The 13,636-nt window shown below is 44.4% G+C and overlaps 1 protein-coding gene across 1 annotated transcript in view; it reads left to right on the top strand.

Annotated features, from left to right (window-relative positions):
* Nucleotides 1–13,636, top strand: part of epha10 (EPH receptor A10) — a 93,754-nt gene that overhangs the window by 57,853 nt on the left and 22,265 nt on the right. Inside the window, exons 4-5 of the mRNA XM_007576501.2 lie at nt 7,440–7,595; nt 11,307–11,636. Coding sequence (XP_007576563.2) covers nt 7,440–7,595; nt 11,307–11,636 — 486 coding nt within the window. The remainder of the gene's footprint in view (nt 1–7,439; nt 7,596–11,306; nt 11,637–13,636) is intronic.

The raw sequence follows: 13,636 nt of genomic DNA, 5'->3' as shown, positions 1-13,636 counted from the left end.
ACACACAGAGAAACAGAAACACACACACACACACACACACACACAGAAACACACACACACCTGGGGATCCTTCAGGGTTGATCTGACTTGCTGGACATGAAGATGTTAAACCTTTGAATCGTTTCTGACTCGTCGCCTTCGGGTTCTGCTGCTTCTCTCCTCATTTTATTTTGTTTTTCTTCCGTTTTATTCATATTTTATCACCTTTATGAAATTCTTCCACTTGTTCTCTGATTCTTTCAGCCTTTTATAGTTACTTTAATGTCCTTTTGCAGATATAAGCGCCTGTAGCAGCCGCGCTGCAGGTCTGTGTGGTAGCTGGGGGTTAGCGGCGTTCCGGCGGAGGAAGCTGAATGCTGCGGGGAGGGCTGATCCAGCAGCTCAGAGTTTGTTTCCCTGCAGCTGGAACACAAGCTGCTGCTGCTGCTTTTAAGGCTTTGAGGCGCAGGAACGCCGCGCTCCGGCTGGGGATCAGCCGTCGTCATCCGCCTCGGATCAGACGGACAAACATTCAGCCTCTTTAAATCTGGACCTTTCCAGAAACTGGAGTCGGCCTTCGTTTGTCGTCCTGTCGGCTTCCTGCAGGTTTAACCCTTTAGTCTCCGCTTGTTCCCGCAGTGGGAAATCACAACGTTATGCAGCTTTTGCTCTGAACACAGATTTACAGTATGCACCATGTGAAAGCTCAGATCATCAGAAACAATCACACTGTCCTGTAGACACATCAACGTTTCATCAAACCATCAGGAATACAGAATCATGGACAACTCGCCGTCTGCAGCCAGCCATTACTTCAGCAACTATTCTGACGATTAATCGGATAAAAACAATGGTCACATCCTGCAGATTTTTCATTTAACCACCTAAACTTTGTTACATTAAAGGATGCAAATAAATAATTCAATTCATTTTAATTGAATCGTTAAATGGAAAAGTAAGAGCTGAATCTGAATCCCTGACCTGCTGCTTCTCATAAACGACATTTCATTGATTCTGAAGGGGAATTATGGGATAAATTTATTTTTACACAGACCAATGAGTCCCAACACGTTGGGTGTTACAAAATGTGATTTTCCACAGTGAATAGATTAATTGTGTGAATTTACAGTAAAATATTCTTTTTCCAAACACAGACCTGAAGGTTCATTCAGCCACATGAAGCAGAAACGGATGGAGAATAAAACCTGAGGTTACCTTTGACCCCCTCATGATATTGCCCTGCCTCCCGCTGCGCTGAAGCGGCGCTGCTCATTCCGCGGCTCGCAGGAATCAGATGATTCTGGCTGATTTGCTGCTATCTGGGTCACGGTCCTAATGAAATGGGCTGATTCAGAACGAGGCGACTGGAAATGAAATGTCATTAGAAAGAGGCTCGTTCAGATCTGAGCCGCTGATTCAGAGTCAAATGAAGCTGGTGCGCGGCAGCAGGCTGCAGATTATGCTTTTTAATTTCCATAAGCAGACATATTCAGCGGAGAGTAAACGGGAATATGATCAGCTTCACATCAGAGCAGATTTAAAGAGACAGCGTTTGTTTCTCCGACGCGGCGCTCTGCTGTTCGGCTCAGAATCGGATCCATTCGCCACGTTTGTCCTCACAAAGCAGGAACCTGAAACAGGCGTGTGGAAAACCGGAGCTGCTCCTGAACACAACGTTCAGCCATTCCTTCAACTGCCGGTAAGCTAACAGTCAGACGTTAACGGCTTCAGTTGGGTTAGCTAGCACCACGAGAGGAAAAAATGTTTTATTCTGTTAGAAATGTCAGTTTAAAACTAAATATTTAATTTACCAGCAAAACTTTTAGCTTAAAGCTAAATATTTACTGAGCAACAAATATTTAGCTAACTATGCAAATATTTGGTTTGATGTTAAATGGTTAGCTTGCCAACTAAATATTTTGTTAGCATACTAATTTTATTTTCCATCAATTAAATATTTGGCTGCATTTCAAATGTTTAGCTTCAAACTAAAAGCTTAGTTTGAAATAGGATATTTAGCTAGCTAACAAGTTAGCTCTCTGTAACTTCATCTAAACATTTAGCTAGTAGGCTAAACATTTAGCTCTGAGCTAGCAGCAGAAACGTCCACCTCTGTTTCTTCACATCTGCTGAATTTTCCCAGAAATCTTGAGGATCATCAGGAAGTGTTCTGGTGGATCTGAGCCGGGTCACATTGTTGTTTTGGGTCAGTAGTGGTTCTGGTCTGGGAGCTCCATCATGGAGGCCATTTTGTCTCTTTCTTATCGTTAGATCCTGACCTCTGACCTTAACTCAGGCAATGAAGCCTTGAAGTGGTTCTGTTGGATCCTGGTTCTGCTGCGGTTCTATGGAGACCCAGAACCTTACAGATGGTTCTGGAACATTTTTCACTTTGTTTATTTTGGCGTTTTTAGATCTGGACTCGATGTGCTGCTGATTCAGACCTTTCATCCTACTTCCTGCTGCCAGGCAGGTTCTGTTTCTTGGCTCTGATCGGGTTTCGGTTTGGCTGGTGAAGTTAAACTGCAGCAGGATTGGGATTAATTTTTATCTTCAGGAATAAATCCGACTTCCGCAGAAATGTGTCTGCTTGTCACTTCCTTCATTAAGAAGTCCAAACAAACAGAACCTTTCTGTGTGAGAGGAGAGGAGATGATGATTGGACCTTCATCAGGTTGGTTCTCATGTTCTGAGAGAACTGGTGGTCCAAACAGAGACATGATGGAGCAAACAGAACCGAGGAAGAAAACCGTCTGGAGATGTTTCAGATCAGATGCTGAGAGGTAGCCATGTTTCCTGAAAGCACCAGACGGCTGCTGCCGTGTGTGTGTGTGTGTGTGTGTGTGTGTGTGTGTGTGTGTGTGTGTGTGTGTGTGTCATCCTGCTGGCGTCCGTCTGCTCCTCTCCTGGTTTTATGTGGTCTGTGTCGCCGCGCTGTGATATCCCGACTCTTATTGGATAACTGTGATTCTGAAGACATCCCATAGACAGGCCTGGTTCCAGTCAGGCTGATGAGAATCAAACATTGCTAGCATGATCTGCCTGAGTGCTGGAGACTCAGCGGCTCACCAGCTGAGAGATTTCATCTGGTTTAACTGCATGTCACACACAAGCTTTGTTGTTGCATCACATGTTGTAAAATCACACAAATAAAAATTTAACAACAATAATTTAGGTTATTTAGTTTGTCATGAGGGGAAAAAATGGGGATTGATTTTTTAAGTTATATTTTCACCGTTATTCATTCATTTCTAAATGTCAGTTTCAAACGTAATATTTAGTAAGCAAGCTAGCTACGTAGCTCCAATCTGAACATTTAGCTCTGAGCTAGCTAACTATCCAGTCAGACGTTCTCCTCTGGTCTCGGTTTTACAGATAAGGAAATGTTTTACCTTTTAACGGTTCAGCATCTTTTTGAGTTTTTGAAGAAAGCCTGAGCTGCTGACATCACATCCTGGTAGCGAAGCGTTTTTTTCTCAATAAATTTAATTTTCCTTCGTATTTTTAAGTTTTCCAGTAAAATTGTTTTGTTATTCTGCTAATATTTTGACTTTATTCTCATAATTAAACTTCTGGTCTCAATACAGGGTGAAATAAAATCCACTTCATGAAAATATTTGTTTTCATTTGTAATTTGAGCAAGAAAAATGAGATGAGTTCTGGAGGCGCTGGTGTCGGACCGGTTGGACCTGCAGCGTTTCTGTCTTCTGCTCAGATGAAAACGTTTCAGGTTCAAACCGTTTGCAGCAGAGCCGGAGTCGGACCGGTCCGGATCCAGCAGGATCAATGACCCAATCGGCGGTTCTGAGTCCGGAACCGCTCCGGACTCTTCTGATGGACACTGAAGCTGCAGAACCAAGCTGAAGCTTTATTGGTTATTGATTTCCAGCAGCTGAAGCTGCTCCCTGAAGCGGGTCTGGTTCTGACCCGGTTCTGACCCGCAGTACAGCAGGAGGTTCTGCCGTGGGAGTCGGTTGCTCAGCTGTTTCGGGTTATTAATATTCATTAGCGACGCCGTTGGATTGATTCCTCCTTCAGAGGCAAAACTCACAAAGTCGTTTGTAAAGTTAATGAAATTCAGATTCTTTGACGTTTTACTTTTTATTTGTTGCCTGATGAAACTGCAGAGTCATGAATTTTTAATTTTCATTTATCTGGTCGGACTGAAAACCGTTTCCTGACTCTGGTTCAGACGTCCAGAAAATGTTGCAGGAAAAGATTTCCTTCATGGAACGAAAGATCAAAAAATTAAAGTTATGAGCAGAACAAAGTCATAAAAATGTCCTAAAGATGAGAAAGTTTCAAGCTGACCAGCTCAGTTTATGATTCCTAACTTTTTGTCGTATTATTTGTAATTTATTCACAAATTATTTATATTTTGTTCTCGTGTTTCTGGAAATATTGACTTTATTATCATATTAATGTCGTACAACTTTGTCATAAAATGAGTTTATTCTCATATTACTCCGTCTTCATCTCGTAATATTTCATCTTTTTGGTTCTGTTCTTTATATTTTAACTTTTTTCTCATAATGTTACGACTTTATTCTTGTATTATTTAGACTTTTGTTATATAACTATTTTTAAATGTTTCATAACTTGAATTTATTGTCATTATTACATCTTTATTCTCTTATTATTTTAACTTTATACTTGCACAAAGTTATTACCGTAACATTATGACTGTCATCATTTGACTTCATTCTCTACAACCTTTGACCTCTCAGTTCCCTGACGGGATTGGCCGATAGGTTTTGTTTTGTACGAGTCATCGTAGATCTCTACGTCGTCGTATTTCACCCGTTTTCTCATCATATTCACTTTACTCTCGTATTATTTTAGTTTTTTACTGAACTCTGCTCTCGTCTTTCTTGTCGTATTAATTATGTTTTATTCTCATATTTAGTCTTTTTTTCTCATTGTGAAATATTTTTATCTCAAACATTTCACCATGTCGTCGTTTCCTGCTGGAGTTGATTCTGACTAACAGCTGCCAGACCCAGGCAGAACTTTGACTAGACCACCACAGACCCTTCTGATGCAGATCTGCTGCTGTTTGTCCTTCAGAGAGGCTCATGATTGTGACCTTTGACCTTTAACTGAGGCCTGCAGAGTCTGAACGAAGCTCTGGGGTTTCTGGCCATTTCTCTGAGCTTCAGGCCCTGACCTCTGACCTTTGGCTGAATTTGCTGGGATGTCCAAGGCTAGAGATGACCTTTGACCCCTCCCCAGTTATGGCTGATTTAACTCACCGACCACCTGCTGAGATGAATTCATCCAGTGATGAAACAGAAACTCAGAGAGGACTGACTCAGAGTGTGTGTGTGTGTGTGTGTGTGTGTGTGTGTGTGTGTGTGTGTGTGTGTGTGTGTGTGTGTGTGTGTGTGTGTGTGTGTGTGGTCGACCCGCTGAGCCCGTGGCAGAACCGGATCTCTCCCTGCCAGCTGTCTCAGACGTCCCTCGGTTTCTGGCAGGAAGTCAGCGAAGCGGATCTGTCTCTCGGTTTCGGTGTCGGTTGGACGGGTTCTGTAGAGCCGGGCTTCTCGCGGTGCCAGGTGGGCTGTGGCTCGGTTCTGACTGACATGACCCCGCCTGGCGGCCGTGGCGCCGCCAGCTGCTTTAGTTATCGGAGCGGCTCGTATCGCGTCGGACCGGGTGGCGGCCCAAATGCGAATCCGGCTGAAAGCAGGAGATAAGTCGGCCGGAACCAGCCGCCAACACGGCGTTTATGATGTCTGCATAATCGGGCCTTGATTTGGGTCCATTCATGCTGGTTCTGCTGGCGCCGAGCGCAGAACAAACGCGCGGCCGCGTGCGCCTCTGAAGCGCTTCCTGTGTAATGACTCACATTAGAAACTCAATTACAAGCTTCTGACTGGATCCGCGAGGCGGGGCTGAGATCTCCAGAACCGGGCCGGACTGAACCCAGCAGGAGCTCAGTCCGGCTGCAACAGAACCGGCTTCATTATTCCACCATCAACACAAATCTGCATGGCGGCAGGAGCAGGAAGCGGCCGGCTTCATTTCCTGGGATTCATCACGGTTCGGCTCAAAGACGCTTTCACCTTTCAGCTCAGATCCAATAAACTGAAACGAAACGTTTCCCCTAAACGAAGCAACACTTCCCTCAAAATTATGATTCATTATCATGTTTACCCGGTTCGCTCTCGCTACGGTGGCCCGCAGGTTCAAACGGCTCAATGCTGCAGAGACATGAATGATGCAAACTCCAAAACTCACCACAGAAATGAAAAAGGAAAACGCAGAAACCAGAGGAAAAAGAATCGAATCAAAAAACAGCATCAAGTTTAAAACACTGCAAACTCGTTGCCCAAAACAGAGTCCTCCAGACCACTAGGGGGAGTCAGGAGGACGTCACATTACCTAGGTAAGTGTTATCCAGAAAGCTTGGATCCATTTTCCAGGTTCACACTTTGTGTTTTTGTAATGTGTTTTCCTGTAGTTTTAATGTCGGTGTGTTGTGGAGTTTGCATCGTTCAGATATTTGCAGCTTCTTGCTGTCATTCTGCGTATAAATGTCTGATGACGGTCTGAAACGTTGGCAGCTGGCGGAGGAAGCAGGAAGCAGGAAGTACAGAACATTTGGAGACTCAAATGTCCAGAAAATTTCACACAATCTGACACAAGCTGCCAGACGACAATTACATCCGTTTATCTGGATTTCTCGCTTTCACCCGTCCTGCTGGAGGTCAGCTTGTTACCGCAGGACGTCCAGACAGCGTGCGCGCGCACACACACACACACACACACACCACAGAGCTGATTTGGGTTTTAAATTTAAGCTGAATTGTGCGGCACTGTGAGGACGGGTCGGACCAGGAAGTGGATTTGTTTCTGGTCTTTGCGGAGGGCGGAGCGTTGAACTGCGATCGGCCCGACGTCACGGCGATCGGCACGACGTCACGGCGATCGGCACGACGTCACTGCGATCGGCACGACGTCACGGCGATCGGCACGGCGATTGGCCCCGTCTGGCAGAGAGACGAAGGAAAGCTGAGGATGTTTAACCCGGTGTTCTGTCTGCCGTACCGTAAATCCAGCAAACCTTATGGCACATCGATGCTACGTCACATACTGCTTACTCAGCAGATTTCTTATGAATCCGTCATACCTGTGTGTTTCTCAGAAGTTTACGGTAAATTGTATTTCATTAAGCTGCTATGTTAATCAGACATATTAACATAAATGATTTTTGCTGTTTCCAATATCGTTACCAAACTGTAAACAAGACATTATTTCCTGACGGAGTGTGTGTTTCCTGACGGAGTGTGTGTTTCCTGACGGAGTGTGTGTTTTCTGACGGAGTGTGTGTTTTCCTGACGGAGTGTGTGTTTTCCTGACGGAGTGTGTGTTTTCTGACGGAGTGTGTGTTTTCCTGACGGAGTGTGTGTTTTCTGACGGAGTGTGTGTTTTCCTGACGGAGTGTGTGTTCTGTCCAGCATGTCCGCCTGGATCCTACAAGATGTCGTCGCGGCAACAGGAGTGTTTTCCTTGTCCAGCCAACAGCGTGGCGGACGAGGAAGGATCGGTGGTGTGTGTGTGTGAGGAAGATCACTTCAGGACTCCTCTGGACAGCCCCTCCACCCCCTGCACAAGTAATGACATCACACACACACACACACACACATTTCTACCTGTCATGTTTCTGCTTTTAACCCGTTTTCATTTCTACTGATTCCATAAAGATCAGTTTATGGTTCAACTGTCCTTCACCCTGCGTCCACTCATCTTCCTCCTCCTCGTCTTCCTCTTCCTCCTCCTCGTCTTCCTCCTCCTCATCTTCCTCTTCCTTCACCTCTCTCGTTTAATGTGAATAAATCTTTGATTTTCCCGGGAAGCGTTCAGGAACGGCGGGACAGAAATGAAAAGGTCTCACCGTTTCGCCGTAATGTTGGAACTCATGGATGATCTGATCAGGTTTTTATCACCATGGCGACGGTATGGGAACAAAGCAGGGACAAACCAAAGTTCCCTGGAAACTAGAAAGAAATTCTGGTTCAGCAGCAGCAAAGTGATAAACAATGAAATCAAACTTCCACCAAAATGCAACATAAAATATGTAAAGAATGAAATATTGTACAGAAACATTTCAGTGTTAAAGGAGCGTACAACTCCTTTAACCCCTAACCCATTAAAACACAACAAACTATTTACATTAAGTGACAGTAGAAGCTGCTCGATACCAGCAGGGTGTGAATACTTACTGATCCTGCTGCGATCAGGGAGGATCTGTGGTGCTGCTGCTCAGGGCACCCAGGACGCAGCAGTCCGTCTCCAGTCGCGTTTCCATTCACTTTAAAATGCCTAAATTGAAATTATGAAAATGAATTTGCTTAATGGAAACTGGCCAATTTCACACAAACGCTTTTGATCAATTTTCTGGTTTTGGTTTGGAAATGGAAATAATTTATTTCACAAAACTGCAATAAAAACACGAGTCACATGATCAGCAGCCAAGAACTGCTGAAGAAAAAACTTTTTTTGCATAATTGAGGAAATATTTCATATTTTTTCCACTTCCATCAAATTTTTCAATGTAATTTTTCAAAATGAGAATAATAGTATTGATGGCGATCCCAGATTTTCCTTCAGCTTGTAGATTTTTCACGCTAACTCCACCTGCAAGGGGTTCAAACCCACAACCTTCTGCTGCCAAGCCGCCATTTCAGGTCCTCTTGACCTTTGACCCTCAGAGCATCACTGAGAATGTGTCCCTTTCTGTCTCACCGGTCCGTTCTGTGGACCCTCTTCTGGTTCTGGCAGCGGTTCTGACCCAATGCGGGGTTCTGGAGCGGCGGCGGGTCGGTGAGCGTTCACTGGAGAGCTTTAATTACAGCATCGATCTCCTGATCCGGCCTGATGGATTCACAGCCGTCTAATGAGCGCATTAATTAAAGTATTGATCTGCCGGTTCTGACCGGGCTCAGACTGGGCTAATCCTGCTTCAGAGGGCGGAGAGGAGGTCCGAAACGTCTCTGCAGCAGAACCGCAGAGCCAAAGCAGGTCAGAACCAGAACAAAAACACAAAATCTGAAGCAGATTATTTTATTCTTATGTTTTTATGGAGAGAAAATCATGACGTAAACTTTAAACATGAGGATTAGGGCTGTAACGATTAATCAGATTAATTGATTACTGAAATTAATCAATTAATCGTTAACGGGTGAATTCAGCTGAAAAAATACTCAGAAATAATGAAGTCAAAATTTTAAAAATGTAAGATAAAAAAGAGAAAAATGTCAAATTAATGATAAAAAATAAAAACTTTGTAACTAGCTTCTGCTGGTTCAAATTCATTTAAAAATCTTCCATAAATCATATTTTTCTATCCAGTTATTAATCACTGTGTTGATGTTCAGCTCAACTTTTCACACGTCGATTTTGTAGCTTTTTTTCTTTTCTTTTTTACATAACTGGATGATGTGAACCAGGAGCTCTGAACAGATCAAATGCAAAATGTTTAGAGTTTTGATTCATATGCTCTGGATGCGTTCTGCTTCCTGTGTTTTCCAGGAAACAATTAATAACTAAACTAGTTGATGATTATTTCAATAATCGATTAACCAATTAATCGGATTAATCGTTACAGTTCTAATCCAAAACATTTCCTCATTGCTGCAGATTAATTTCTGGTCCATCGTTAGCAAAAAAAGAAAAAAACACAAGTAGAAATGATTAAAACTAAACATTTCAATATTAGATATAAATTCATCAAATCTATGAAAACAGGAAAATCTCCAGAACCAGAATTTTAATGGAAAAATTAAAATGGGATTTATTCATATCCTTAGTTAAATTTCACTGCTGCAGGAAAAAATGTAACAAAGCGGAAAAACTCAGGAGATAAAAGTTTGGAAATGTTTCTGCTGGTAGACAAACCCAGAAATGACCGAGACTCTGGACCAGAACCAGAACCAGAACCAGGCTGCCGGATGAGGACAGACAGACACCAGATGGACAGAGACACTGAGGACGGCTGGACGCGTTTTCACTTCAGGACAGGATGTCGTCTCCCTGCAGTGTTCTGTTTGTCTGGCGCCTGAAGTGAAGGAGGTGTCCCGGCCCGGTCCGGTTCTGTCTGATCCAGTCCAGTTCTGTCCGGTCCGGTCTGGTTCTGTCCGATCCGGTCTGGTTCTGTCCGATCAGGTCCGGTTCTGTCCAGTCCGGCCTGGTCCAGTCCGGTCCGGTTCTGTCCGATCCGGTCTGGTTTTGTCCGATCCGGTCCGATTCTGTCTGGTCCGGTCCGGTTCTGGGTCTGCAGCAGCCTGAGGAGGATGATCCATCCAAACACTCATTAAACCAGGAGGACGGAGTCGTGACTCGCTGCCACCACAGACACTCCATATATGGGCGTGAGCTTACTGAGCATGCTCAGTGTGACTGATGGACATGTAGAGGCTGGGGGGCAACGGTGGGGGGGGGGGGGGGGATTCTCTACCTGTTTCATCCTGCAGGTAGAGGATCAGATTCTCCAGCCATGAAGTGAAACTGGACCAGAGAATCATTGCTGGTTTAACCTGAGAGGAAAAAAAATTTTTTACATTAGATCCAATAAAACCATCAAGAATTAAGTTCAAATAATTTTAGGCGTGTAGCGATTAACAGATGGAATAATTGTGAACTAGTTTAGTAATTGATTAACTGGAGGCACTAAAAAACACTATTTGAGAAATGCACCAAAAACAGCCAATCAGAGCCTGGAGGCGGGGCTTAGAGCTGCCTATCATCCTCATGAAATACTGCTTATGGTGGAGAAACGAGTAACTGCTACAGGAAAACTGTTTATCATGCTAACTAGCTGTAGCGTAGCAGAGAGCAGGGAGACAAGGCGGTAAGGTCATTTTATTTATATAGCACATTTTCAGCAACAAGGTACTTCAAAGGGCTTTTTATGAGTTGAAAGGAAATACAAACAAAATAACCAAAGGAAAGAAAACTCATCTAACGTTCTAAAGTATGTAAACTAAGTTCTGTTCAGGGTTGCTAAGTATCTAATTCCATTTGTAAATAGTGAAACTCTACAGTTTCTGATAAAATAATAGAATAGTGACTGATCTAGTCCTTTTCTGGGTTAAAAGTCGTATAAACTCAGCAGAGATTGTTCCTGTTAAGTATTTCTGTTCGTAGTTATTCTAATTCTAGCTCTGATTCCATTTCTGGGCTGCATAATATTGATCTAAATCTACATTTCGCTGCATACACTAGAGTGATTGACAGCACTGAGGCTGTTTGGCTCCATGTTGTGTTTCATCCAGTCATAGTTCATGTTTTCATGCTGGTCTCCCTGACCCGGTCTGACCCCGCAGGGCCGCCCTCCCCGCCCAGGAGCCTGCGCTTCTCCCTGCGGCAGTCCTCCCTGGTCCTGGACTGGGACCCGCCCTCGGACTCCGGGGGCCGCGTGGACCTGACCTACAGCGTGGGCTGCCGGCGCTGCGGCCCGGCCCGCTGCGAGCCGTGCGGGCCGGGCGTGGGCTTCGTGCCGCAGCAGGTGGGGCTGACGGAGCGCACGGTGACGGTGGTCAACCTGCTGCCCAACACCAACTACACCTTCAGCGTGGAGGCCCTGAACGGCGTGTCGGACCTGCTGCCCAGCAAGAGCTTCTACACTCAGGTCCACGTGTCCACCAGCCTGCCGCGTGAGTCCTGGTCCAACAGAACCTGAACCAGAACCTGATCAGAACCTGAACCTGAACCTGATCCTGATCAGAACCAGAACCTGAACCAGATCAGAACCAGAACCAGAACCTGATCCTGATCAGAATCAGAACCAGAACCAGATCAGAACCTGAACCAGAACCAGATCAGAACCAGAACCAGAACCTGAACCTGAACCTGATCAGAACCAGAACCTGAACCTGATCCTGATCAGAACCAGAACCTGAACCAGATCAGAACCAGAACCTGAACCTGATCCTGATCAGAACCTGAACCAGAACCTGATCAGAACCTGAACCTGAACCTGATCCTGATCAGAACCAGAACCTGAACCAGATCAGAACCAGAACCTGAACCTGATCCTGATCAGAATCAGAACCAGAACCTGATCAGAACTAGATCAGAACCTGATCCTGATCAGAACCAGAACCTGAACCAGATCAGAACCAGAACCAGATCAGAACTAGAACCTAATCAGAACCAGAACCTGATCAGAACCAGAACCTGATCAGAACCAGAACCTGAACCATATCAGAACCAGAACCAGAACCTGATCCTGATCAGAATCAGAACCAGATCAGAACTAGAACCTGAACCAGAACCTGATCAGAACCAGAACCAGAACCTGAACCTGATCAGAACCAGAACCAGAACCTGATCCTGATCAGAACCTGAACCAGAACCTGATCAGAACTAGATCAGAACCTGAACCTGATCAGAACCAGAACCNCAGAACCAGAACCTGATCCTGATCAGAACCTGAACCAGAACCTGATCAGAACTAGATCAGAACCTGAACCTGATCAGAACCAGAACCAGAACCTGAACCTGAACCTGATCAGAACCAGAACCTGATCAGAACCAGAACCTGAACCTGATCCTGATCAGAACCTGAACCAGAACCTGATTAGAACCAGATCAGAACCTGAACCAGAACCTGAACCTGATCAGAATCAGAACCAGAACCAGATAAGAACTAGAACCTAATCAGAACCAGATCAGAACTAGAACCTGATCAGAACCAGAACCTGATCCTGATCCTGATCAGAACCAGAACCTGAACCTGATCCTGATCAGAACCTGAACCAGAACCTGAATCAGAACCTGATCAGAACCAGAACCTGATCAGAACCAGAACCAGAACCTGAACCTGATCCTGATCAGAACTAGATCAGAACCTGAACCTGAACCAGAACCTGATTAGAACCAGATCAGAACCTGAACCAGAACCTGAACCTGATCAGAATCAGAACCAGAACCAGATCAGAACTAGAACCTAATCAGAACCTGAACCTGATCAGAACCAGAACCTGAACCAGATCAGAACTAGAACCTGATCAGAACCAGATCAGAACCAGATCAGAACCTGAACCAGATCAGAACTAGAACCTGATCAGAACCTGAACCAGATCAGAACTAGAACCTGATCAGAACCTGAACCAGATCAGAACTAGAACCTGATCAGAACCGACCCGCTCCAAGTCCAGACACACATTCATGTGGAGGAAAGCTCAGCTAAAGTTCTGATTACTTTATTAGACCGGATCTGGTTCAGGGCTGAAACGATTAATCGAACTAATTTAATAATCGATTAATTAACTTTATAGTTTGCTGAAAGAAGAAAACGGTCGGAGCACCAATGGTGCCAAAATTAGAAAGGTAAAAAACCTCTGTAGTAAATGTGTTTTACCCAGAATGCCTTGGTGGCGTTTTCATTTTCTGCTCATCTATAACTGATTAATCAGCAGATCTTCACACACTGATGTTCTCCAGCTGCAGATAATCAATCGATCAATAAATTTATTTGCATCTTTCATTTCTAATGTATAAAAAATATACAACAAATGAAAAATCTGCAGAATGTGAATTTTTGATTAGATTAATTGTCAGAATAACAGATTAATTAATTAATCTCCTCCTCTTCTCCTCCTGTTCCTCCTCCTCTCCTCCTCCGCTCCTCCTCCTCTCCTCCTCCTCTCCT

Source organism: Poecilia formosa, unplaced genomic scaffold (genome assembly GCF_000485575.1).
Source record: "Poecilia formosa unplaced genomic scaffold, Poecilia_formosa-5.1.2 Scaffold408, whole genome shotgun sequence".
Lineage (NCBI taxonomy): Eukaryota > Metazoa > Chordata > Actinopteri > Cyprinodontiformes > Poeciliidae > Poecilia > Poecilia formosa.
The sequence above is the reverse complement of the archived record's forward strand: the minus strand, read 5'-3'. Positions and strand labels throughout refer to the sequence as shown.